General features: G+C 41.5%; 1 protein-coding gene across 7 annotated transcripts in view; it reads right to left on the reverse strand.

Annotated features, from left to right (window-relative positions):
* PWWP2A (PWWP domain containing 2A) overlaps positions 1 to 24,358 on the reverse strand; it is a 54,263-nt gene that overhangs the window by 13,327 nt on the left and 16,578 nt on the right. For 2 of the 7 annotated variants that reach the window (XR_004408947.2, XR_004408945.2), the window contains exons 3-4: positions 2,196 to 2,304; positions 13 to 88 (exon numbers count right to left, since the gene is read on the reverse strand). Coding sequence is in view for 1 of the 7 variants with exons in the window: in XM_033005486.2 (XP_032861377.2) it covers positions 11,681 to 11,694 (14 nt within the window). In the remaining 6 variants the exon portion in view is untranslated. Of the gene's footprint in view, positions 1 to 12; positions 89 to 2,195; positions 2,305 to 9,013; positions 11,695 to 14,699; positions 14,901 to 24,358 lie in introns of those variants that run through there. The other 5 variants (XM_033005486.2, XM_033005441.2, XR_004408946.2 and 2 more) reach the window with 4 other exon arrangements.

The raw sequence follows: 24,358 nt of genomic DNA on the forward strand, positions 1-24,358 counted from the left end.
GTAGTTACTCACTTTTATTGTAACAAGCCTTTTTTCCACTTTGAGGTGTCTGTCCTCAGCTCCCAGCCTTTGTTCCTCCTTACTCTGCCTGCAAAATAAAAAGCCTTTTAGTACCTGGCCTTTTCTCCCTGAACGTGTTGTCATAGCAATGAAGGGGCCTGTTGGTCTTCTCCATAAGCTGAAGAGACAGGGCTGCTTTAAGTCTCTCCCTACAAAGAACTTTCTCCAGGATTTCCATAATGTTTGTGCCTCAGACCTTCCATTTTTTGACATCAGAACTGACGCTGAGATTTGTCTCCCTTCTGCTCTGTACAGAAGGCATGCCATTCTTACTTCTTCCTTCTTCCTACCCTCAAAGACCATCTTAACCCTTCTGGCAACTGATGTGCTAAGTTTTAGACCCGCCCCCCCCAGCTTTTTTCTGGGATAGCTGAGGTACTCCCCCCTTTCCTGCAGCTGTGAATGACATTTTCTTCCTCGTGTTAATACAGTTAAATGCAAAATTAAGTCACTTTGGCAGGCCTGGCTTACTGAGCAATATATGGTGTTCTGTGTCTTCTCTTACCATGTTGCTTACCAGCATTTTCAGGAGGGACTTTAGATTTGTTTCCCAGCCACTGACGAAAGTGTCAAATAGTTCGAGGCCTAGTAGTGATTTGAGCGGAATCTCACAGGAAACATCCCTGTTTGGAGGACAGTGGCAAACTGTTTGAGATCTGTCAGGGACAATTTTACTCCGTGGGTGCCTCACTTGTTTTATACTGTAGTTATCTGTACGTATTGCGTATGCTGGGGAGTGCGATGCCAGGTGATGCATCTTTATAATTAGATTTACTAAGCCTGGTTGAATGACAAGGTCTATTTTTGATGGATTTTAACTACATGTTTGCCTTTAATTCTTCATTAATGGATTTCTGATCCTGTTTTCAGATCCCTATCCCTGATGTCAGATTAACCAGCCTATATTAACCTGGGTTGTCATCTTTGCCCTCTGCTGCTCCACTGACCTGTCTCTGTATCCAGCACACGGGAAAGGCAAAGTGGGTGAGATAGTTGGCCATTTTAGGAGAAATATCTGGGCATATTTCCAGTCCTGTTACTGTTCTGCCTGGTTGCTAACAGAACGGCAAATACATCATCCCACTTGCTTTAAATCGAGAAATACCGAACACCAGTACTTCTATTGTCTGCAACAGGCCCCCACCACATTTTGAATATTGCTTTTGTTCCTAATAGATTAAAATTTCTTTCATATCATCCTTACCTTTGTTAGTCATGTCTTTTTTAAGCTTTCCTTATCAAGATTGTATTCTCTTGCATCAGGTTTACAGCAACTACCTTTTTTGTTTTCCCATATGCACTGTTTTTATTTTTTAATTGCTGCCTTCATGTCACTATTGAAATTCCTGGTTGTATAGCCAAAGATTACCTCATTTTGCAGTTAAAAATAAATTTATATTTCCTCTGTCTAGCATCTTAGAAATTTACATTTTTCTTTTTCATTTTCTCATTTCTAGTCAAGTTTACCCAATTCTTCCTTCTAGTTTTACAGTTTTTAAAGCAGGGGTAGAAATGGAAAAAAAATATGTACATTTATATGTGGGTAGATGTGCATAGATCTGTGGGCAACTCCAGACTCTGTCCATAACCACCAACTTCCAGGACACTGATTTTTGCCTCTAGACATTTTAATATGGCTCAAAGTAACATATCCAAGATCTCATATTATAAAGCCCTTCTAGAAATAATTTTAGGAAACTCAGAGTGTCCCTTACATCTCTAGCAGTTTATCTTTTCATTACAAGGGCACTTGAAAAGTAGCTCATCTGTTTTCTGGTGAGGGCCCATTTGTCCTGTTTCCTAACATTTATCACCATGCTGATTGATATGTGCTCCGTAGCCATTTTAGTCTACAGTATTTAAAATTGCTGCTGCTTCTTCCTCTACTTACTCCACCCTTCCTGAATAGGTAATACCCAGGAATGGCCAGTCCAGCCATTTAAGCCATCCCACTACATGACCATATTCTAAAACTCATATCATTATTTTTTCTCATTTGTGAGACTGTACAAACCATCTTATTATATGTGAATATTAGGAGTATGAATGAGGAACAAGAAACCTCTATGTGCTCTCTGATATTTCAGTATGGGTTATTTATGACACTAAATTTCAGATTATATCACTTTTGTTACCTCTACCTCTTCCTCTTCATGCATGATGGGAGTGGGATACCCAGGAGAGACATCTTCACCCTCTGCTTCTCTTCTGCCACTCAAGCCAGCTCCACCTCCTGAATTAAACCTGGACACAGAAGAAGTTCAGAGTGGGTGTTTGGGTTAGCACAAAACCTAAATTACTAAAAATCCAGCAGGTGAGTTGCCCCAGCAGGGCTGGGCTCAGCCCCCTCAAGATGACCTCCCCCACAATAGAGCTCTCCATCCCATAAATCCAAGATGTACAGTGAAGTATGGCGTTTTCCAGCACCATTTCCAGTGTCTGTCTTGACTTACTCAAGGGATTGGAAGAATCACTGAGTTTTTATAAATAACTTTACTGGGTCCCTGCAGTGTCTCATACTTAGTAATTCAATCTGCTCTCCTTCCTGTGGTTGTCCCTGGCAGCAGACACTTGCTGGGTCTCTGTAACCCACCCAGCCTTGTAGCTGCAGCTTGCACTTCTGCCCTTGCAGCACCATCCTCGGCAGTGGCCGACCCACAGGGCTTCCAAAACCAACATTTCACAAAGCTCTAAGGTGCATACACGGGTTCCTGAGAATGCAAACTTAGCTCACTTAGCCCCAGAAAAAGCCTTGTCTTACTGTCTCCTTAGCAAAGCACAGCTATCCACTCAGCTACAGAGGGCTTCACAAACCTTGTCAAAATCCAATTTGTTTTTATTTGACGCCCCTTTGCTGCAGCAGGAGGTGGGATGTCCCAAGCCCTCCTCCCCCAAACACCCACTCTGCCACCCCTTGCCGCCCACCCTCCTGAGCAAACCCAGTCGTGATGCTGCGCCGAACTGGCAGAGGAGCAAACCCAGGGGTGTTACCGTTACCATCCAGTGGACGCCCTTTTGCTTTTGGCTCTTTCCGCCCTTGGCAGAAGGCGAGGCCCTGGCCCCTCTACCACCACCTCGCTCCTTCCCGCCTGCCCTCGCCTTTTGGCCAGGAGACACGCCAGATCTCCCCCTCTCCCCCGCGCACACGCGGTGCTGCCCGCCCCTCTGTGCTCTGGCCTCCACTCGGCCCCTGGCACGGAACCACAAACCCGGGTGGGGGGGCCCCCCCAGCTGTGGCTGCCACCCCGCAGGGGCCGGGCTGGCTCCACACCCTCAGCTCCGCTGCCACCACCAACATGCGGGCAGCGCGGCCCGGCTCGCCTCCCGCGTCTCCCCCAGGACCGGCACCTCCGCCAGCAAATAAATCCAGCCCCACCCAGCAACCAGCTGTGGCTTTAGCCCACTTGTGACCATCCGGCCGTGGCCGCTGCCCTCCGTGGCAGACTGGCAGGCAGCTCGGCTGCACCGCGTCCGGCACGGCTGCCCGTCCTCGACCAGCATTACCGGAGTGCCCAGCTCTGAGGCTATAAAATGCAGGACAGTCCAACCTCTTGCAAATCAGAAGCAACCAGCAAAGCAAGGTCTCATCAGTTTCCCCCCAGAAAAAGAATAAAATCAGGTCCACAAGATGAGCTCAGCTTGCAGGGCACCCTGAGGGGCATAAAACACCAGCGCCCTGACCCACACGGGCTCTGCCAAACCCCCAGGAGCACAGTGCTTCTGGGAGAGGCTGCCCAGGCAAAAGCAGTTTTTTCCAGCTAATTTTGGATTCTGACTGCAAGAGTCCTAAGGCCTGGCCTTCAGAGGAGCTGAGCACCTCTAGTTCCCTCAACCTCACCAAAGATTTGAGGGATTTAGCATCTCTTAAAAGAAAAAAAAAGTTCTCCATTCACATCCGAAGATCTGTCTCCCAAAACACCATCCCCAAACGCGGCTGAAGGAGACAACACTCTGGAGTTCAGAAAAGAGGCCGGGGGACTGACATACGCCGTGCCCATGACTTACCGTAAGCACAGCGCTGCTGATCCCCTCCCGCCCAGCTATTAAGCAGGGATCCAAAATCTCTTTCAGCTCATCGCGTTGGGATATTTAGGATGTGATAAAGCACCAAGCTTTGAAGCCGAATCCTTCCTTCCCCGATTAACACATTTCAGCACAAAACTTCCTTGAGATTTACCTACCTCTGATTAGCACAGACATAGCCAGAGAGAAAGGAGAAGCTGCTGGTCACCAGTTCCTAGGCTTTAATTAGCTGTGTTATTCCCAAGGGATTATAGAAACAGCCAAACTCTGTTGCCGGCTGCTGCAGCCAAGAACCAATTATATCAAAGTGCCACCTCTTTTTAACAGTAGGTAAAGATGTGTAGGGGCACATTTAATGTGCAGCATTAATACGTTGCTCATTCACAAGCTTTCCCTGTTTGGAAGAATCCCAGCATTTTCTTGTGCAGCAGCTTAATTTTTTTAAAACCCGGGCAGCCTCCTGCTCGGAAGGATGTAATTGCTGAGGAGTATCTTTTATCAGCAGAGGCTCTGGTCAGCCCGTTTGTCTGCCGAGGCACAGTAAATTGGCAGGCTCTTGGCTGCTGTGGCATTAAGCCAGAGTCATTACAGCCTACCCTGACAAAGCAAAGGCCTTGATAGATTGAAGGTCCTAAACCAACCGAAAACTATTAACCACATTTTTCTGATTCTGCACGTTCAGTGGTAATCCCCCCAGTTGGAAACTTCACCATCTGCAGCTACGAACCTGGAGTCCCCAAACCCGCCTGTTTCTTACCCACTGGTTCTCCAGAAGCTGGTTTACAAAGCCAGCATTCCTTAAGCAGACGCAGCAGATCCAGGTTTGCCTTTCCCAGCCCGACTGAGCCTGACACCCCGCTCCTGGCTCCCGGGGCTGCGGGCACGGCACCCGTCAGCTCCCTGCAGCGACTGGGCGGGCGCTGGTCTCTGGGTGCACAAGTGTGGGACCCCGCGGCTGCCAACCAAGAACGTCCCCCCTCCACCAGCCACAGTAAACGAGACTTGGAGTGCTCAGGCATTAGCGGTGCCCGTTCATCGGGGATAAACACACATTGGTGGGCAGGTTTTTTCTGTTCTGTTTCTAACTCTGGCAGGTGAAATGCAGCCCGGCCCCGGCCCAGCCCCGAGCCCAGCGGTGCAGGTGTTCCGGAGCAACACCCTCCCTGCAGTGACACACCAGTGAAGTGAGATGTCAGTAAGAGGAGGAGAAATGGTATTATCTAGTCCAGGCAGTAGCTGTGTGCCGGGCTGCTGGAATAGCTTCCTAAATGTATTCCAGCAGTGGTGCTAGTGAGTGCCAAGCAATAAAACGGGCCCCTGGAGAGGCAGCGGGGCTGTGGGCTCTGCTTGCCTAATTGCATTTGAGCACGGCTTCTCACAAGTGCATCTTTCTTTATCTCAGTGAAGACTGACACATTTCCATTAGCGTACTTGGCTGAGGTGCTCCATCGTGAGGCACTTTTCTACCAGAGGAAGGAAGAATTGCAGTATTTGGGAGCTTTGGGAAAGGAGGAGGCTGGAAGCTGACGGATTTACTGCCTATGGCTACAGCCCCTGACCTGCCCTGCCCTTGAAGCAACAGTTCTCGCTGTGCCCAAATGTACTTGTCTGTCCCTGCTCCAAGCTCAAACACAGCTGAGGCCGTGGTATTTGCAGCCAGCAGCAAGTTTACTAAGCCGAGATGTGACCAATAGCTTCTGATATGATTTTGCAGCATTAATAAAAAGATGTATGATGTACAGCTACCCCAGCCCCTGTTCTCACAGCTCATTCTCAGTGTTGTCTTTCAAAAGGCAAACAGAGAAAACTGAGTGAATCACGAGAGGATTATCCATATCTATCTGTGCTGTATTAGTATCTCTGGGATTTTACATTTGGCATGATCCTTTTACACTCTGGAGCCCCCAGCCCCTTCCTCTAATGGCTCAGAGTGCTTCAATGTTTGAATGAGCCCTCCAGCAGGCACAGCCTTAGTTTAATATTTAATGACCAAGACAACCATGTTTGGAAATTCCAGTCCCTAAGCTTTTAAGATGCAGAGCTCTTAGCTGAAAATCTGGATTCCTAAATTAGAACTATCCCTCCTGGGCTCTGAATATTTACCCCAAATTCAGAACACCCCAAAAACATCTGTAGGGGTGTTCAGCCTGCCCAGTGTGGAAAGACCATGGCTTGCGTTCCAAGCCCAGCAAGAGAGTAAAAACAAAGACCACAGAAACACTCAAGGGAAAAACAGGAACAGAATCATAAAAACGGGCTACAGAATGCAAATAAAAACCAGCTGCCAGCACTGTATGAACCAGCAAACAACATGATCCTTCTCCTACTGCCACCCAGCACACGCTGAAGCTCACCACGCACCGCCTTTGCAAAGCCCTGATTCCACTCACCCTCCCTGCATGAAGAGAACAGCAAATCCACCTACGAAGACTTGAGCAAGGACGAGTGAGTGAGAGAAAAAAAAAATGATGACAGTGAGCAGCAGTTGCTACCAAGGCCATATGCACATTGGCTTGTTTCTGCCTCGGCCGTTGCTCAGAGGCCTGCTGGTACTGCTGTGTCGTGCTGCTGGCAGGCTCCTTGTGCCCTCGTTAGCATTTGGCAATTTGAGCATCGCTTTACCTTTGATTGAGCAGAGCGACGAGCTGCTTTTCAAAACCTTCTCAGGTTCTTTGCTGCACCACTGGTGCTCCTCGCTACGCACAACCACACCTCACGCGTCAGAGAATCATTCCAGCCTGGTGGCAGTCCCAACTTCCCAGAAAGTGCAAAAGCATGAGAAGGACCTCATCACACCCATCTCAGCAGCACCTCCACTCTCGGCAGCCTCGGAGGATGCTGTCGGTCAGGGAGAGTAGCCCAGGGAGCACAAAGGTAACGCGAGAGTATCCCCCAAGTGATTTCCTCAGCCACAGATGAGGCTTCAGGCAGGTGACTGCTTGCACCCTCACCACATAATGCTTAAAAAGGAGCATGTGACAGTGTCTGAACTTACTACATCGTCTCTCTGCTACCGATCTATCTGATTTCCTTAAGAAACCTGCCCATTGGTCTCACCCTAAAAGAAATCTCATTTCTCTGTACCGATCCATCACATTTTAGCTGGCAAGCTATCACAAACCCCCCTGCTCCAGGAGCTGCACTGAGCAGCTGCTCCGTGCACTTTTGCCCTCATTAAGTATCACCCTTTTGATGCTTCAGGGCAGCAGTAAACACTATTACTGAGCGGCATTGTGTAGGACTGGCTTCATCGCTGAAGGTTGGGTTACTTTTATACTTTTGTCACCGAACTACTGGAGTGAAGATTAATCAATGGAGTAATTGCAGAACACTGAAATCTGTCTGGCTAACCTCTCTTGTGGGCTTCACAGTCACGCAGCAAATGCAGCAGACTCCCACAGCGAGACGCTACCAACACAATGTCACAAAGGAAAAGCCATTAGTGAGCAATTACATTTCAGCAGGATTTCCCCTCTCCACCGCAGCCTAATGAGGATAACCAATTCAAGAGGAACTGCTGCAAGAACGAATAACAAGAGAAAGAGGATGGGAGTTCCTGTAATCTGGACAGAATAAGAAATAACCCCGTGAAGGAGAAGAAAAACACATATGTTGGAGCTCTGCTCCAAGCAGCAGACAGATGTGGATGTTCGCTCACAGTTACAGGAGGCACCAACTGGTTTCAAAAGCATCAAGGAGGCCCAGGGCCAAAACAACACAGTCACTACAGCCCGCGGACATGCACACGCTCAGTTCACTCCTGAAGTTAATTCAGTTTTTGGGAAAGACTTCTGGCTATTGACAACAGGTGACTGCAACAAAACACCTTACAAAAGGATTAGCACCTCCGAATCACCCATTAGTTCCCGGCATACTGTATGCCATAAAAAAATTAATGCCTCCTTGAAATAAGAATTTCTAGAAATCAAGTTCACCTGAGCAGCTTCCTTTTTATTTAACCTAGTAGCTCAACCAAAATTAGGGTACTTTATCGTAATAAAAAAGAAAGTGGGAAAAAATATGTATAAGTGCTACCTTCTATTTAACGGGAGAGCGCAACTCTACTGCCATTTGAAGAAATATTTGCCGACGTGGCCCTCCTCTGACGGCAGTGCCAGCGATGGAGAGCTCCGGTACAGGAGTGAGCTGTTGCAGCACACCTTGCTCCCCCTCCGACAGGGTACCAGGGCAAGATAATGCAACCCTGTGCAAGGCATTTCTTCCCTAAATGGAGAAATACCCGATTACACTTACCTGCAGTGGGCAGACTTGTCTGGGACTGTTAGTACTGCAGTAAAAACCAGCCAGAGAAAAGATCAGCCGGCAGCACGCAAGGATGCAAAGGCCCAGCACTTGCTCTGGGCTCCAGCTGCTTTGTGCCTTGCCCAGCGCGGAGCCCTCCCGCCCGCAGGGACGGTCGCGGTGCCCAGCGGAGCGGGGGGAGCCCCGCGCTGCCGCTGCCGCTCGCTCAGCACTCACCGACTGCGCTGCGACCGCGGCTGCAAGGGGCAGCAACCTCTTCCCATGGCATCCACCTTCCTCCTTTCACTGGGATTTAGTGTCGCTCAGTCGCGGCCACGGAACAGAGCCATCAGGGCGTCTTTGTATCTGTCTCTACAACGTACGAATAACCTTTTCTTGCTAATTACACAAGAAAATTAAAAGTTCTTCCCTATTGTTTGTGGGAAGCATCTGGCTGGCTGAGCATGGCTCAGTATCCTTTAACCACTGTGCTGAAAGGTAAGGTTGGACAGACTTGTCCGCATGACAGACTTCCAGCAGTGGACTTAGCAACCTCCATTAATTTTTTTGTTTAATTCAGAAAAAAACCCCAAACCAAAACAAAAAAAAACAAATCAAAGGTTTTTGGATCAAGGACTAATAAAACAAGAAAGTTAAGACATCAAAACATTATTCAACATTATTTCCCTTTTAAAAGAGCACTGAAAAAAATCAAGGCTTTATTTGAATAAATGTTACACAACATTCTTTATCATTTACTTCTCAGCAAACCTTAAAGGGTGAATCGTATTTTCCTCATTCAAGTCTACAAAATGAAAGAGGCATAGTGACCATTCAATATACAGACAAGAAGGTAGCACGGAGCAAAGCTTAAATATTAAGCAACTAAAGCAAAAAAGTGAAAAGCAATACATTACTGTAGTTCTCTATCATTAGAATATCCCTGACAATTTCATTTCAAAATGAAAATCTGGTTCCAAACAAAATGGCTGCAATACTTTCTGTGAAAACAAATGCAAATACAATTAGCTACCTTGTCTATTTTTATGCTATTTGCTTATATACCCATATTCTCCAATGCAGAGACCTGCATCTCTCTTAAGTGTATTTTTTATATTTCAGCTGCTATGCACAAGTGCTCACGAAGGTGAGGAAATAAGAGCACTGGTTAAGAGTCAGATGTCACACAGGCAGGCACTACTGGCTTCTACTTACAACATCAATCAGTTTTCAATCCAATGTGCAATAACCCTGCTAATACAGTCCTGGGCCTTTTTCCTGAGCAGAAACTGGTTTGTGCCATGTTGTTCGGTGGCTTCTTTTTTGTTTAGATCTTTTGTGTGTGGGTGGGTAAAAATGTGATTTATTAGGCCAAGACCCTCATTCATTGTCATACAATCGGGGTTTGGTCTCTGGAAGTGAAAGGCTAGCACATACACGATATCAAATCGCTTCTCCCTTTCCACAAATCGGATGCTTCAATTTTTCTAAGTTGCAGTGAAATCTCAGGCCACAAACAAGACCAGACTGCTGATCCTTTTCAACTGGTGAAAATGAAAAGCACTGTAGAACAAAGATTAATCTCAAATTTTAAAAAAATCATTGTATTTTATTATGAAAAATGGTACAATTTCAACCTACTGTACGGCATTATACAGCCAGTTTTTAAGAAATAGGCAGTAAGTATCCAATTTCTGGTATAAATAAAGAATTTACCTCTGAAAAATAGAAGCTGAACCAGCACGAAGCACGTGCTGAGGCAGTTCATGTGCATTGCTGATATGCCTATCCTGGATTTGGATGCCTGTCTCAGCCTCTCACTTCCCCGGCTCCGATTGTTTAACAAGTATAAACCTGGTGCCAATATCAAAGCCAAATGATAGAGTTGTCCTAACTTCAAATTCTATGTCATTAATTCAGGCTTCACACACGAAGGCTGTGAAACTGCCTCTGTGCTGATACAGATGCCTCTCAGAAAGGTATCTCCGTTTTTACATGATCTAGACAAAGACACTCTATTTTCTCCAATCAAATCAGGATATTAGTAAGAAGGAAAAGAGTTTACTACAAGTCTTTTCACTTCTATAGAAACAAAAATTTGACTTTTAGTAGATCATGTGCACAATTTCATTTCTTCAAAACAAATATTTATTTTCCCAAGTTATATAATAAATCCCCTGCTAAGAACTTTGTAAGAAATGATACTGCTGAGAAAGTGTGCACACAATGTCAAATAATTAGTGACAAATAAATTAATATTTAATAACTCAATATTTCAGCAGCGTGTCCAGCATTCACAAGCTCCACTGAAGTAAGTCTTACCAAACACCTTTGGGGGAGGGGAATAAAATGGATAAAACCCACTGGGTTTATTTTTTTGATTTACAGCTATTCAGAGAAGTCAATGCAACTCAGATCAACAACCATCAGAAACACTAATAAAACCTTTGCTCTACTAGTTACCTATCTGAAAAATATTTATGTTAAAAGGAAAAATTAACACATGGTTTGAAATAGAAACGCCACTCCATTTAATCACTCTCCATTCATGATTCCCATCTTGTTATAGTATTATAAGCAAAATGCTGCTCTCTGCGTTGTAGCCCTTCTGAACGTTATTCCACAATCCTCAATTCCCTAAGTGTTACAATAGCATAAATAAAATGCAACCATATTCACACAGAAGGAGCTTTCCCATAATACAGAGATACATGGAGTTGTGGTCAACGTCCTTTCCATCACCTCTATGGGAAATATTGGTCTCATATAGCAGGACTGTTCATATTTTACAATACAATTGGTTTTGGACATGCTTTTGATCACAGATCACAGCTCTGCTAACACCTGCACTATATACTAACTAAGCCTCATAGAATGGAAAACTGCAATGCTAAAGTTAAGAATTAAAATAAAAGTTCAAAAGTTACAGTCAACTTCCCAGGCAATTGGCTCCATCACTGGCACCTATCAAAACATACAAACGTGACTGTCACATTACAAAAAACCCCAGTTATTTGCAGTGATTCTTCATACTAATAATTCAAGTGGTTCCTTGCATGTAAGTGTCATATAGTCTTTAATAATTTCATGCGTCATTTATTGCAAAAAAGTTTTATAAAATATTTCCTAACATCTTTTTAAATTTTAAAGAAAATGTACATTAGGTACAGGTGCCCTAACAGGGTGCAAGGGGAAGCGTTAACATATTTATGCCCTTTCCCCTTCAAAAAATGTTTACTACTTGGTGAAGATATCAGAGGAAAAACAGGACCATTCAGTCTCAGATTTCTTTCAGTCCTGATGAGCTGGTGCTCTTCGTGGCAGTGTAGTGAGGTTCCATAAAAACAGCAGTTGACTAGTGTCTCTGAGCTGAAAAGGGGAGAGAAAGGGAAAATGGTTAAATGTCTTCCAGTATATGTTGCAAAAGTAGGTAAGCAAAATCTGAGGTGGCCAGAAAGGTTACCAGTTCACCTGCTATGTGCATTGTGTGCAGAAGACAAAAAAAAAAAAAAGATTTACATTATCACAAGACATACACAAGTGAACAAACTCCTCAGTTGACTGGAGTTTTAAGAGGAGCTACCATACCAATCTATGTTATATCTCACCCCGTTTCAGCGTCCAGAGAGAATTTCAATTTTTAAAGACGTTTAAAGTTAGCTAACGAAGGAGGGAGATTAATATACGGTCTATACAATGATGTGCAGTTCACAACACAAAGCTAAATCTGACACTGTAATGCCATTCCAAATGCAGGACCTAAGTGTGCATTGGAGCACTGAAGTATAAACCTGGTAATAGTGTTTTCCATTATTGCTTATGTTTTCCCATTTGCTCCACAGAATTGGAATAAAATGATGATAAAGCAGATAGAAGCAGTCCAAGTAATAACTCCTGCATGAGACCACCACCAGTCAGGAACCATTTAGGGTAGTGCAGAATCAGCACAGTCTGCACTGACCTGCCTCTCGTGTAGTGTGGAGAAAACTTGGCTCTAGAATAATCGAAGTTGGAGAAGACCCCTGGAGACCATCTGCTCCAACCCCCTTTGCTCAAAAAACACACAGGAGAACAAAAAAGGTTCCAGCAGGCCAGTCTTGTTACCTCTTACCACTCCACTGAGCTTTTGCCTACTAGGATTATTTGAGAGGTACGTATACATTTTCCAGTGCTGACAACAGCGTTCTGAATAACACAACTGAATTTTGACAGGAAAATCCTAAAGTTCTTTCTAAACAGACAACTCTTCTGAATAATACCCAAAAGAAATGTAAAAAAATTAGGAGAGAGGAGTTTGTGAAAACGGTCCTACCACAAGAAGAGAAAGGGGAGACAAAGGAGATAACTATGGAGTTTCTCAATTGCTCAGTTGCTCACTGTGCCACAAAAGGACAACGTAAAACACAGAAAAATAACTCATTTAATATCCTATACAATGCAGTAGAATTAAAATAGGAAGGAAATTTTGGGCAAGTTGAAAGAGAAGCAATGAGGACTAATTATGAAATTTAACGGATCTGGGCAAAGATGCACTGGGCTGCAATATGTTGACAGTAGACTAGCAGGCATTCATTCCAATAAGTCCTTATTTGGGTATGAAACTCAGAATGGATATTTAATTAAACCTATTTTAGCTATGGTCCACTCCAAGATGCATGAGATAAAGCTGCAGAGCCTCTGCAAAGAGAAGGATGCTAGACAAAGTTCCACTGTGTTCAGTAGTACTTACTGTTGGTGCAGGTAACTAAACACCACAGTATTCCAGGCTGCAAAACAACCAATATTGGGTATTAAAGCATACAACCAATAAGAAATTATCCCAAACAAGATTAATATTGAATTAGCATCACGTATCCATGAAGTCTTGCAAAGACAAGCTTTTATAGTATGTCAGAGAACCAGACTCTACTCAAATACCAAAAATCCCATAAAAAGTTGGATGACAGTTCAGCCAGTATGTCCCAACACCTGCAATTCCACATTCAAGCCTCAGCGACATTAATACTAGCCAGCAAACTTCTGTGATCTACAAAGGGATAAAGGAAACAAGAATTTGGTTCAGTTATCTGAGCATGCATACGACTACTACTAGGTCTAAGGAAATGGCCAGTTCACTCTAACACGGGTGTTCCCTCATTCTGATGGCAGGCAGTTTTACTTTTCACACCCCACCTACCAATTTAGCAATCCATGCGGTTGCAGTGATTTTCAGAATCAACACGTGGCAAAGTCTGCTCGTTACAAACCTGGCACTGACGTTCCTGCCCAAGGCAGCACCTACAGCTCCCCTCTGCTCTGTTTCTTACTGCCGAGAGATCCCGGAATGGCCTAAGCAAGTACCAGGAGCTTCACTTCCCCCACCAACACACCATCACTAGGGAGGGACTCCAGAAACATTACTAGTCTCATCTTCTGTTGTAATCCAGTTTTCTTTTTTACCAGCAGCAAATCTCAGTTTATAAAACCTGAAACCAATGGATATCAAATATCTAATCCCAGACCTAATGCAATAATGTAGTACTGGATCAAACTTTTTAATGTTAATAAAGTAAAAAACATGACTTCTTCATGTAAATCAAGCTCCCTTTATAGCAAATGTATGTTCCCTTCACTGCCCTTTCCTCTCCACATCAAAAAAGATACAAGAGACATGCATATATTGATGACAGATCTAAGTAGTAAATACATATTTGGGCTAGAATTCCCACTAATATACGGTATCTGCTTGGCTTTAAACATGTAGTTTAAATTTCCTTATGGACTTTGGCTTGTGCTGAAAGTTAAACATTCTTGTTAAGTGTTACTCCCTCAGATCAGGGCTTTGGAAAGAAAAGAAAATAAAGAACAAAGAAAACAAACTTCATTTTCCTAGAAAAATAGCTCCCTAACTCTAGTCCATATGTCATCTGTGAGTCTCTCACCAAGATCTTCCTGCTCGTGTTTTCAATTCTTTTTCTTGTTTTAGGTACTAAACTTCTTTAAAAGTCTAAAATGCTACTAAATTCTTTTCTGATTTTACTTCTACATTTCAGCAAAGGCAGGAAGCTGTGCCTACAGTCCCAAGCAGCTGACGAACAGCCCACAGGGTGCATCCTACAAAGATGTGATCCACATAGCAAAAGTGTTTGAGGATTGCTGGTTTAGGAGACAAAAAAAATTTTTTTTTTTTTTTTTAACCTTTACGTGATACCTGTCAAGTTACTCAGTCTGGTCATGTGATGTAAACTTCAAGAAGCAAGCCCTAAATAGAAGCTTAGTGTGGATCTTTTCAATAAAATATGTATCAATCCCAACATCAGGTTAGGGCAGGGAGAACAGCTGTATCTGAAGTGTTCAAATAGAAGAGGGAAATAAAATACCAGGTAGCTTATTACCTCTGTCCTAACCTGCTTTGTATTAGATTAGTTGATAGCATAGCGCACCCTTCACTTAAGGCAGGGCTTAAACCAGACAGACCTGCCAAATTCACTGATAACTTCAGTGCCCCCAACCTGAATCCACAGTGGTCTGTCAGACACTGTAAGGGAGCAGCAGGACTCGCCAGTCTGATGTAAAATGCTGCCATTTGTTGAGACCTATGGTAGAAAAAATCCAGTTAACAGAAGTAAAGAATTGACGAAGGTTTAAAAAAGAAAACAACCTCCTTGCCTGCCTGAATTCTTACCAGGTGTACTACTTTTGCATGCCAGAAAACAGCACACCATGGAAAGATGCTAAAAACTCACAGAAAAATCAGATATCAACTTTTTTGAGCTTAAATTGGACTTTACCATCAGACTTAAAGGGCAATTATACATCATTTAGCAAATGAACTAGCAGACAGCAAAACAAAGTATCTACTTGTACAAACACCTATACAGACACTGTACTGCCCACCAAAGAACTTGGTGCTCAAAGCCAGAGTGATACTATGACATTTTGCTGGACAAAGTAACTACCTAGAATAAGTGGAAACTTATAGATCATAAGTCATTGCCTTTCTGTATTTTACCAACAAAAAGCAAACTTAGGTCACTCTCTATTCAATATTGATAGCATTTTATATCCATTGCGCAATGCAGCCTGTGATAAACCAGATTTTTTCATAAACTGAGAAACGCAAACAAGTGTGACAGCGAGGCAGACAATTTGCCACTGCAGAATTACAACTGGTAGCAAAACCCAGTTAATCATTACTTTCTTCCACATCTTAGGATTTGTCTTGCTTTCTAAAATGTGAAAACCACCAGTGATTCCTCCCCTTCTTTAGAACATGCCTCAGATGAGACACCAGTTTTCCCCTCCAGGGAAAAACCATAAAGATGAGATTGTGCCTGCTCTTGGCTTTGTATCTGCACACAAAACAGTGTGTGTACGCTGCGTTTGTTATGGTCAAACTACCAAGAATTTATTTATTATAGCAATTAAATTTGCTTAAAAGATAAGCAGATGAGTCACAGTTGCGGAGTATATTGGAATTTCTTTGTATTTTGCTTCTTATTCTTTATTAGAAGTATTATAAACTGTTCCCATTTGGTTGCTTACACAGTCTTTAAACTGAAACTCAAAGTCTTCTTGCCAGTGGCATTATAATCTTTGCTGAAGTGATTATAGGATGGAAGAAAACTGAGACAACAGAAGGTGAAAGAGCAAATCGACCAGCTGCTCTCACTGGATGTTATGATTTGGAGGCAAAAAAACAGGGTAAAAAGCAGATTAAAATGTAAAGGTTTATTAATTTCAAGAGTGTTTCCAACTATTGCAGAATCTCACTATTCCAATATACTAACCATATACTTGTTACCTGCATGTTTGTCAAAATTAATGACTATGAAATATTTTGTATAGGAACCTTTGTATTGTCACAGGGAAGCTGGCTTCAGAGTGCTGCATGTGGATCTAGCCCAGATCAGTGAGGAATAATCTTGGGCTGGATTGATATAAGAAATGAAAACTGATTAGGGGATGTCTGATCTGCTCAGTTAAAATACAGTTGGTTTTACATTGTTTTATTTGGATCAATAGCAGTGTTTTGTAAAGAAAAGATTTAAGGCAGGAGTACACAAGATTAGGCTCCTCAGATAGAGAGACTGAAAAATAAAGCCACACACGTGCAGTCACGTATCTTATTCTCCTTGTATTGTGGAGGAATGTTTCTTACCCTGCAGATTTCCCTGGTGTGAACCATGCAGAGCAGGGGCTGGTGACCCAGAGAACAAAAGGTATAAAGAGCAGAGTTGTCACGAAGGATGAAGTGTCCCTGGGTCCTCACAGACAGTGCTTCTACACTTGCAAGCTGCCTGCATCGGCTCAATATCCGTGTCATTAAATTCCCTGACCCTCACAGATGCAGAAAGTTGTCTGTTTTTATCAATCATTTTGTGAGTTAATTCAATTTAATCGTGTAATCCATGATTCGTAGCGAGTGATAGCAAAGCCTAATTCTGAGGGCATGGCTCCCCAGTGATGTACAGTATGCTCATAGCAGCCTGGACTCTGTTTTGAAGCAGTTTCATTCAAATGCTGGAGACTACTGAGTCATAAAAATCACCACCAGTAACAAACTTAAGCATGTGCATTAGGGCAGGCGCTGATGCAGCTTATGGCCTCTCACCACTGACGTTGTGAATGTCTGCCACACTCAACTGCATTTTACACAGCTGCTTTCCTGGGAGTCATCACTGTAATGCAGATCCTGATTTTTTTAATGTGAAAATTTTCATGATCTTGTTTACCCACTAATGTCCAAAGAGAAGCACTGCCTTTGAAAGAGTTTTTCTCTTCAAAGGAAAAGCAGAAAGACAGCAGAAAACAGGCAGCCATCAAGAGGAAGAAAAGGCAGCCCAGAAAGACAGGCAAAACAAAAATAGCAGTATCTCCCATCACATACTGCGAAGGAGAAGATGCAGAGCTCATAGAGAGCCCAAATTTAAATAGTTACAGTAACATATATGCAACTTCTTTAGGGGACTAATACTTCGACTATATGAGAAAGTAGGTAACAGAAGAAACAGCACATGTTATTTCACTGCTACAGATTCAAATTTTAACCAGTTAGGGAGAGTTGAAATGGGCTTCTCTTCCAGATACTAAATTACTAAAAAGCAAGCAGAACTTTTGTATTCCTCTACAGACCAATACAGTCTTCAGCAACAGGGCCTCAACTACAAGAAAACAAGAGCAACAACACATTCTTCAGTTTACATGCCTAACTCCCTGAAATATATATAACATAGTATGAAGAGTTTCTAAAACCCAGCCAAAGCCAGCTTTTTTCATATAAATGTATCGGAAAAGATTAGATCCCTAAGTCCCTCAACACTTGAAAAACCTCACGGAAAGATTTTTTTTTCCCCCAAATAATCAAATATTGCTAACGTAATATTCCAACAACAAAAAATATTCAATGCTCAAAACCTTCAGCTATGATTTTTAACAACAACTTGTAGAGAGGAAACAAATAACTTGCCTTTGGTTTGGTTTGTTACTTTCCCTAGCAAAACTACAGGAAATCAAGTTTGCTTTTCTTCTTTTTTGGGGGAGCAAACATAGAGGGTCAGAGGGAGTTATTTTTAGTGCTAAGCCTTCTCTCTCTTGTTTTTCTTGAAGGATTCAGGAATCAGGAGTGATTTAGGAGCCTTCGCAAACATATTCCCAACATCTTTCATGATGTCCAAATTAAACAAGTATCATGAAACCAGTAAGAGTAACCTGATAATAGTTCCCTTCTTCTACTGCTCAGACTTCATCCACTTGTTATTACAACCCATTTCTTGGTATTTTTACCAAAACAAAAAAGGTTTGTGTGTCAAAATCTATGCCTACTAAACAAACACTACAGATGGCCAAAAAAACACAACTTTTTGTTGTTTGCTTTGTCATCAGCCACCTTCCAATTGAGGTTCCAACAGGAGATCAAAAATATCTAGAACATTCCTAGTACTAGCAAATGTAAGGACATGTTCCTTACCACATTCATCTGCATTCCTGTATGAAGTACTAACCGATTTTAGGGCTGACTTTAGTGGTGATGTCTTAGAAAAGCTGACACAATATGACCCTTACTAAAATCAGTGTCAAGATGACTTCAGTGTTAGACGATTAAAGAACCAGCTTATGTGAAACAGTCCACAATTTATGAAATGCCATTCACACAGACACCTATGTATCAACTAAAGCATTTAATCAGGTCATACAGAACAGCTTGAGGTTCTAACCCTAACTAAACTTCTTTGAAAAAATCCAGTTTTATGTATTCAGTTCCTTTTCACCAGAGCTATTAATTACCAAAACTGGCACCACATGCTTTAAAACTCTGAACCACTGCAGAAGTACAATTAAACAGTAGTGTTTCCTAAAGCCAAACAAGAATCCTAAATGTTACTAAATAATGATGCAAAAATAGCATTAAATTATATATTTGCTTAACACTGTATCTGCTTACTTTACTGACAAAGCAAGTACTCTCTTGCCCTTTATTCACCTGTTAAAAGCAGGCAAGGACAATTCTGTCACCAGAATTATGCTGCATTTCTGTTACAGAATCTTTTAGTGATGGTAACACATTAGTGAGAACACAGCTTGCCTTCCAAATCACATATTCATAGCACATGGCTGGCACATGTAAGATTATTTCTTATTCACATTGCATATTTGACATCAAAACCATTAGTAAGCAAACATAATAACTGACCTAGATCTATTTAAAAAAAAAAAAAAAACAAAAAAAAAAACCAAAACAAAAACAACAACAACCAAAAAAAACAAAACAAAACAAAACAAAACAAAACAACCCTAATTTAAAGTCGACATGTTATATAAATGATGTTATCCAAACATGATTTTACATAGAAGAGGCCCCTGGCAGGAGATGCAGTCCAGTTTTACTGCACGGGAAGCTCAGAGTCTTGTTAGAAGGCCATACTTCCATTATTCCAAGTGTGATTCCTGCATGACTGAACAGAATGCAGGAGGCAGAATCCTCCACTATATGCATATTTCTATCAATATTCTGTTTTTCCAAAACCAGAATTGTTAATAACAAAAATATAGAATATAGAGCTATGACAGGGTCAGGATAGATCATCTAGTCTACCTCATACCCAGATGCAGGATGAGTTTAACCCATTCCTGACAAGAGGTTAGCCCAACCTATTGTTTTAAAAAAATCTGGAATTACAAAGTCTATGCAACTCTCCAAACACCCAGGGGTTCATTATAGCAACTGGAATAAATTTTCTAGAGCCTAATCATAACTCCCTGTCTTACAATATTAAATATAATTTCTTGTCCTAGTTGCAACCGAACAAAAGCACTTTGCCTCTGCAACTATCCCACAGGTATTTGCAGACCTCGAGTATCCTCAGTTCCAATAGTCCTTTCTTCCTTCTCTGGACTGACAAATAAAATCATTGGCCTAGAAACTGCACTACAGTTATTCAAAATATGCATGGTCCTGAATTTGAAAATAACTTTCTCAAATACGTAGTCCAAATAAATCCCACTGATCCATTGCACTGGATGAGCAAAGCCTGAATTTAAACTTGCAACAGGGGATCCTGTGCCAATTTATACCTGCAGCCTGTGCTGTTAACATTATCCCCTCGGACCATGGATAGGTAGGTAGAGGAGATCAAAGACGATACATTTCCATCAGCACAAGCACATGAAATCACAGTTTTCAGCTCCGTGTGTACAGAAACACTCTGGGAAGGTTATGCAGGCACGCAAGACCAGCTTTTACTCCAATTTGCCTCCCTATTGGATGTGCAAGGGAGTTCATGTCTTCTAAGGTATAAAAGCCCTGGTCTGATCGGTGACACTCATTTTCCATGCTGCTGCTTATCCTACTTCACGCCAAGAATATTGCTTGCTTTTTCGGGGGGGGGGCAGGGAGCTGTGGATCTGAGTTCCCTTCAACAATGAGTACCTGGCACTGAGCTTGCCAGTGCTGCCCCAGGGAGAGTTATCCTCCACTGCCAAATCTGGTAGCAGCAACAAAACTGTGCAGGGAAAAATCATGAGAGCAAGCCAGTCACCAAATCACTGTCTCCACAGCCACGCCCGGGAGCTGCTATTTTGCCTTGTGTTCACAGAAGGGCAGCTGTGTCACAGTTCAATTTAAGAAAAAAATATTGTAAATTAATCTAAGTTACAGTCTGGAATGGTATACACACCCCAGGTATTTCAGAAGAAAGACTGAAATGTATGAGTAAATCACAGGAAACTATAAGCTGCTATTAGGATCTAACAATTACAAACCAATAATCAGAGATATTTCTGACTTTGGGAAGAAATCACTGCTGTTTGATAAGAGATTTGTAAAACCCCGTCTACATTACCATAAACAGTTCTTGCCACTGGTGTCAGAGAAAGATGAGTTCAAACTAGAACAGCTGCATAGAAATGCCAGTAAGATGAGCAGGGAATAGAAAAGTCAACTTACAGGGGGATCTTATTTTATCTAGTTAAACGACCACACTCTATAAATACACTAATAGGATGACACCATAGGAGGGAATTATTTAAACTAAAATACAAAGTTGTCAGAAAGAACAGTAGTTGAGGTATTTTAAATGCTGAATGGGAACTTGCCATCATAATTGTTAAGGGCATGTATCAAAACAGAAGTTATTCCCATTACAGTTTAAGAATAATTTGAATCTGAATACTTACATCCACATCTCTCAAGCTTGGATCTAATAGATATTTCGATAGCTTGACAGCTACTATGGCAGTTTTTAATGCAACAGGCCTCCACTTGTCCTTATGTTAAATGTGGATCATCTCTGGTCACTACAGTCACATCAGAAAAAGCTTTAAGGAAGTTAGTTATACAAAACCTCTATTGTCATTGATACTTTATTTACAGGGACAATTTTACTGTATTACTGCAAGTATAGCCTGTCTATATCCCCAAAAGGTATGCTACTATATCCTATCCTAAATAAAAACGCAAAAAGCCACACACATTTAGTGTAAGCACAGCTTACACAGACAAAATCATGTAGCAAGTCACTCCATTTTCCCAAACATGAAGCAGATTCTAGATAAAGTTCAAACAGTTGATCGTTGACCGTGGGACAATAACATGTTTCATCAAAATTCTCCTATAGGCTCTCTAAAATAGAAGAGCACTACTACCTTCTACTGAACTTGCAGAATAATATATTATTCTCAAACCAACAACTTGTAACTCTCCTTCCAGGAACACATCTAGCTCAATACACCAAGTTCCTCTCTTTTCCTTCAGGTTCCCTATGACCTTTCTGTTTATACCCTTAAAAAATAAACTGAAAATACGAATGGAAATCACCTCAGCCTTTACCCACTATGAACTCTGTATTGTAAGATCACTTTCAAGTTTGTTTTTGAATAGTATACCTACACTTTTACCAAATGACTTACGACACAAAATGCTGCCATCTTCCTGCCTTTTTAATCATAAGCTTACTCTATTTAACTTCCCGTTCACAGTCTTTATCTAAAGTGTAGCGATTCCACTGCATTGACTGAATTTGCTTATTCCTGTAGGCACTGAAAGAGGAGATGAACCGCAATAGCCTTTCACTGATTGTCAGCCTCCTTCTTTCCAGAATTCTTCAGCCAAGAAGGCAGCTCTATTTTTTCACTCTACTTTGCAGAACATGCATGACAACAGATGATAATGCTACTGAGGACTAGCTACTAAGATTTATTTTCCAAAATTCATGTTCCTATTCTACTCTGACAACTTTAGCAAGAGCTTATAGAAGACATGAATAGAAATCAGTTTCAGGACTTAAGAGTTAACTACAAACAAACCTAAGGCTAGCAATGCAAAAAGCAACACTTACCCCTTCCTCACTTCCACTGATATGCTATTTCTTAAAACCTAATCACATTTAGAAACTATTATTAAAAAAAAAAAAGTATTGCACAACATGCTGAAAAAAAATGTCTTCTCAGCCTTACACAGTTGACCTCCATTACCCCCACTAAACACACCCCTCCTGGTGAAGTAGCTGTTAGTTATGTAGGTTTCAAACAGAAGATAGCACTGACTAAAAGAAAACGCCATATAATCAGAGATGATTATCTCACTTAAGTGTTGACATAAAATTACAACTCTGATCAGAAAACTAACAAATATTTAATTTCCTGTAGAACTTCACTTCAGAGACACACAAGCATTTCACATTTGCTTCTAGCTTCACTCATGAAATGATCACACCTTCAAACACTCCTGTTAAAGAAAATCTTTGTAAGTTTTGGAATAACTACTCTCAACATTTTAACTGAAGCTAGAGATCTTCAAAGGAAAAGTAGGCTTGTACTAGAAACTCATCATCACCTGTCACATTTTGCCTCCTAAAACGAAAGACCATACATATTCAACAAGTACACTTAGGAATTTCATTAATTCAAAAAGACATCATTTGAAATCTACTATATTAAGCTGATAGAAAACTAACAGTCCCTCTTTCTACTGATGTTTGTCTTCTCAAGACACAGGCTGCTTGCATCAGTTGCAACAGCTTAATTACACAGATGCACTATCCTGGCACTGTACAGGCCTGCTCCTGTCAGGAGTTACTTGGTAAGTCATTTAAACTGCCAGGCTAACTAGGGGAGGGTAGATGTGTACCCAACTGCAAGAACAGTAGTCCGTGCTCAAAGTGTAGGCACTGCTGGGAGCAGACAGGCACATAAAAGTGTGTGGGGTTTTGCAGTTTACAGCTAAAACAGCACTAACCCTTGTCCAAGTCTTCAAAGCTAATCTACATGCAGCATCCATACTGCCATAACCAAGGTTACTTACTGTAACCAAACTTTACATTAAGCCCAGCATTTTCTCCACTATAAACTCTGTTATATCTGGAGTGTTAGCCACATCAAAGTGAATGGAAAATCATGGATGAGTAAGAACAGGATATTTTCAACCTAATGTAACGTGGCATTGTAAAAAAAGCAAAAAGTCTATTTGTTTTGATACCTGTTAATTCTCAAGTGATAACGCACATTCACTGTAAAACTTAGGAAAGAATTCTTAAAAGATTGATCAATTACAAATCAAAACTAAGAGTCTTCAAAGGCCTTTCATAAACAGTTCTTCTTAATGTAAAATAATCTAAAGAAACGCCTCTAATACTTGTTGATCTCCCATCTTACCAGTAAACACCTGAGAAAACTTTTACTATGTATGCTTTGGTATTATTCTAATTTTATATAAATTAAGAGATAAAAGCACAAAGCTTCCAGGTCTTTTAAAAAAAATTAACAACGTAAATATTGATTTCACCACTACTTGGCTCAGAACAACTAACTTAACTAGTTCACTTGAGCTTCTAAACATCAAGGAACTAGTGTAGGCATCTAAACCACGTTATATGTGTTCTCGACTTCAAAAAAGCAGTCTGCTTTAATAACAAAATATGGCTTGTTTACTTAGATTAACTGTTTCTGTTTGCAGGAAAGAATACATATTAGTGAAACAGGATTTTTTTTTTTTTGACATTATGAAATTTATTGTGTGTTTATCACATTCAAAAAGCATTGACCAGTGGGATTTTTTGGTAACTGTTAGAATGCCAAGGCAAAGCTGGTATATTTGGAAGTTTAAGTAGCATCTAACTGATGACTAAACTTGAGGAAAATTTGAACAGCCATGTATTTGATACTTTAAACTTCCAATAGTTCTGTGGGCTCAATGGAATAATTTTACAAGGTAAAAAGAAACCAAATGCTTTGGAAAGACTAGACAGCATTGTGAACATAGGAAATTTAATCTGAAGTTAAAAATATTTTAAGGGTTTGATGATTAAATCCTTACCCCCATTTTCATGTCTGTTTAAAGTCTAATTTCAGTCTAAGATTAAATTTTTACATCTGTCATGGTTGCCTAAATGGGCAATTATGGAAAAAACAGGAGGAAAACTGCTTTGGGATGAACGTTGAGAGATTCTTCACAAGGCATTGCAAAGTTGAAACAGGAGTGGGTTGGGGAAGAGACAGTAACTCACATGGTCAGATAAGGACCAAAACTAGAAGAAAAAAAAAAAAAAAAGTAAAGTCA

Source organism: Tyto alba, unplaced genomic scaffold (genome assembly GCF_018691265.1).
Source record: "Tyto alba isolate M040663 unplaced genomic scaffold, T.alba_DEE_v4.0 Super-Scaffold_17, whole genome shotgun sequence".
In the NCBI taxonomy this organism is placed as follows: Eukaryota; Metazoa; Chordata; class Aves; order Strigiformes; family Tytonidae; genus Tyto; species Tyto alba.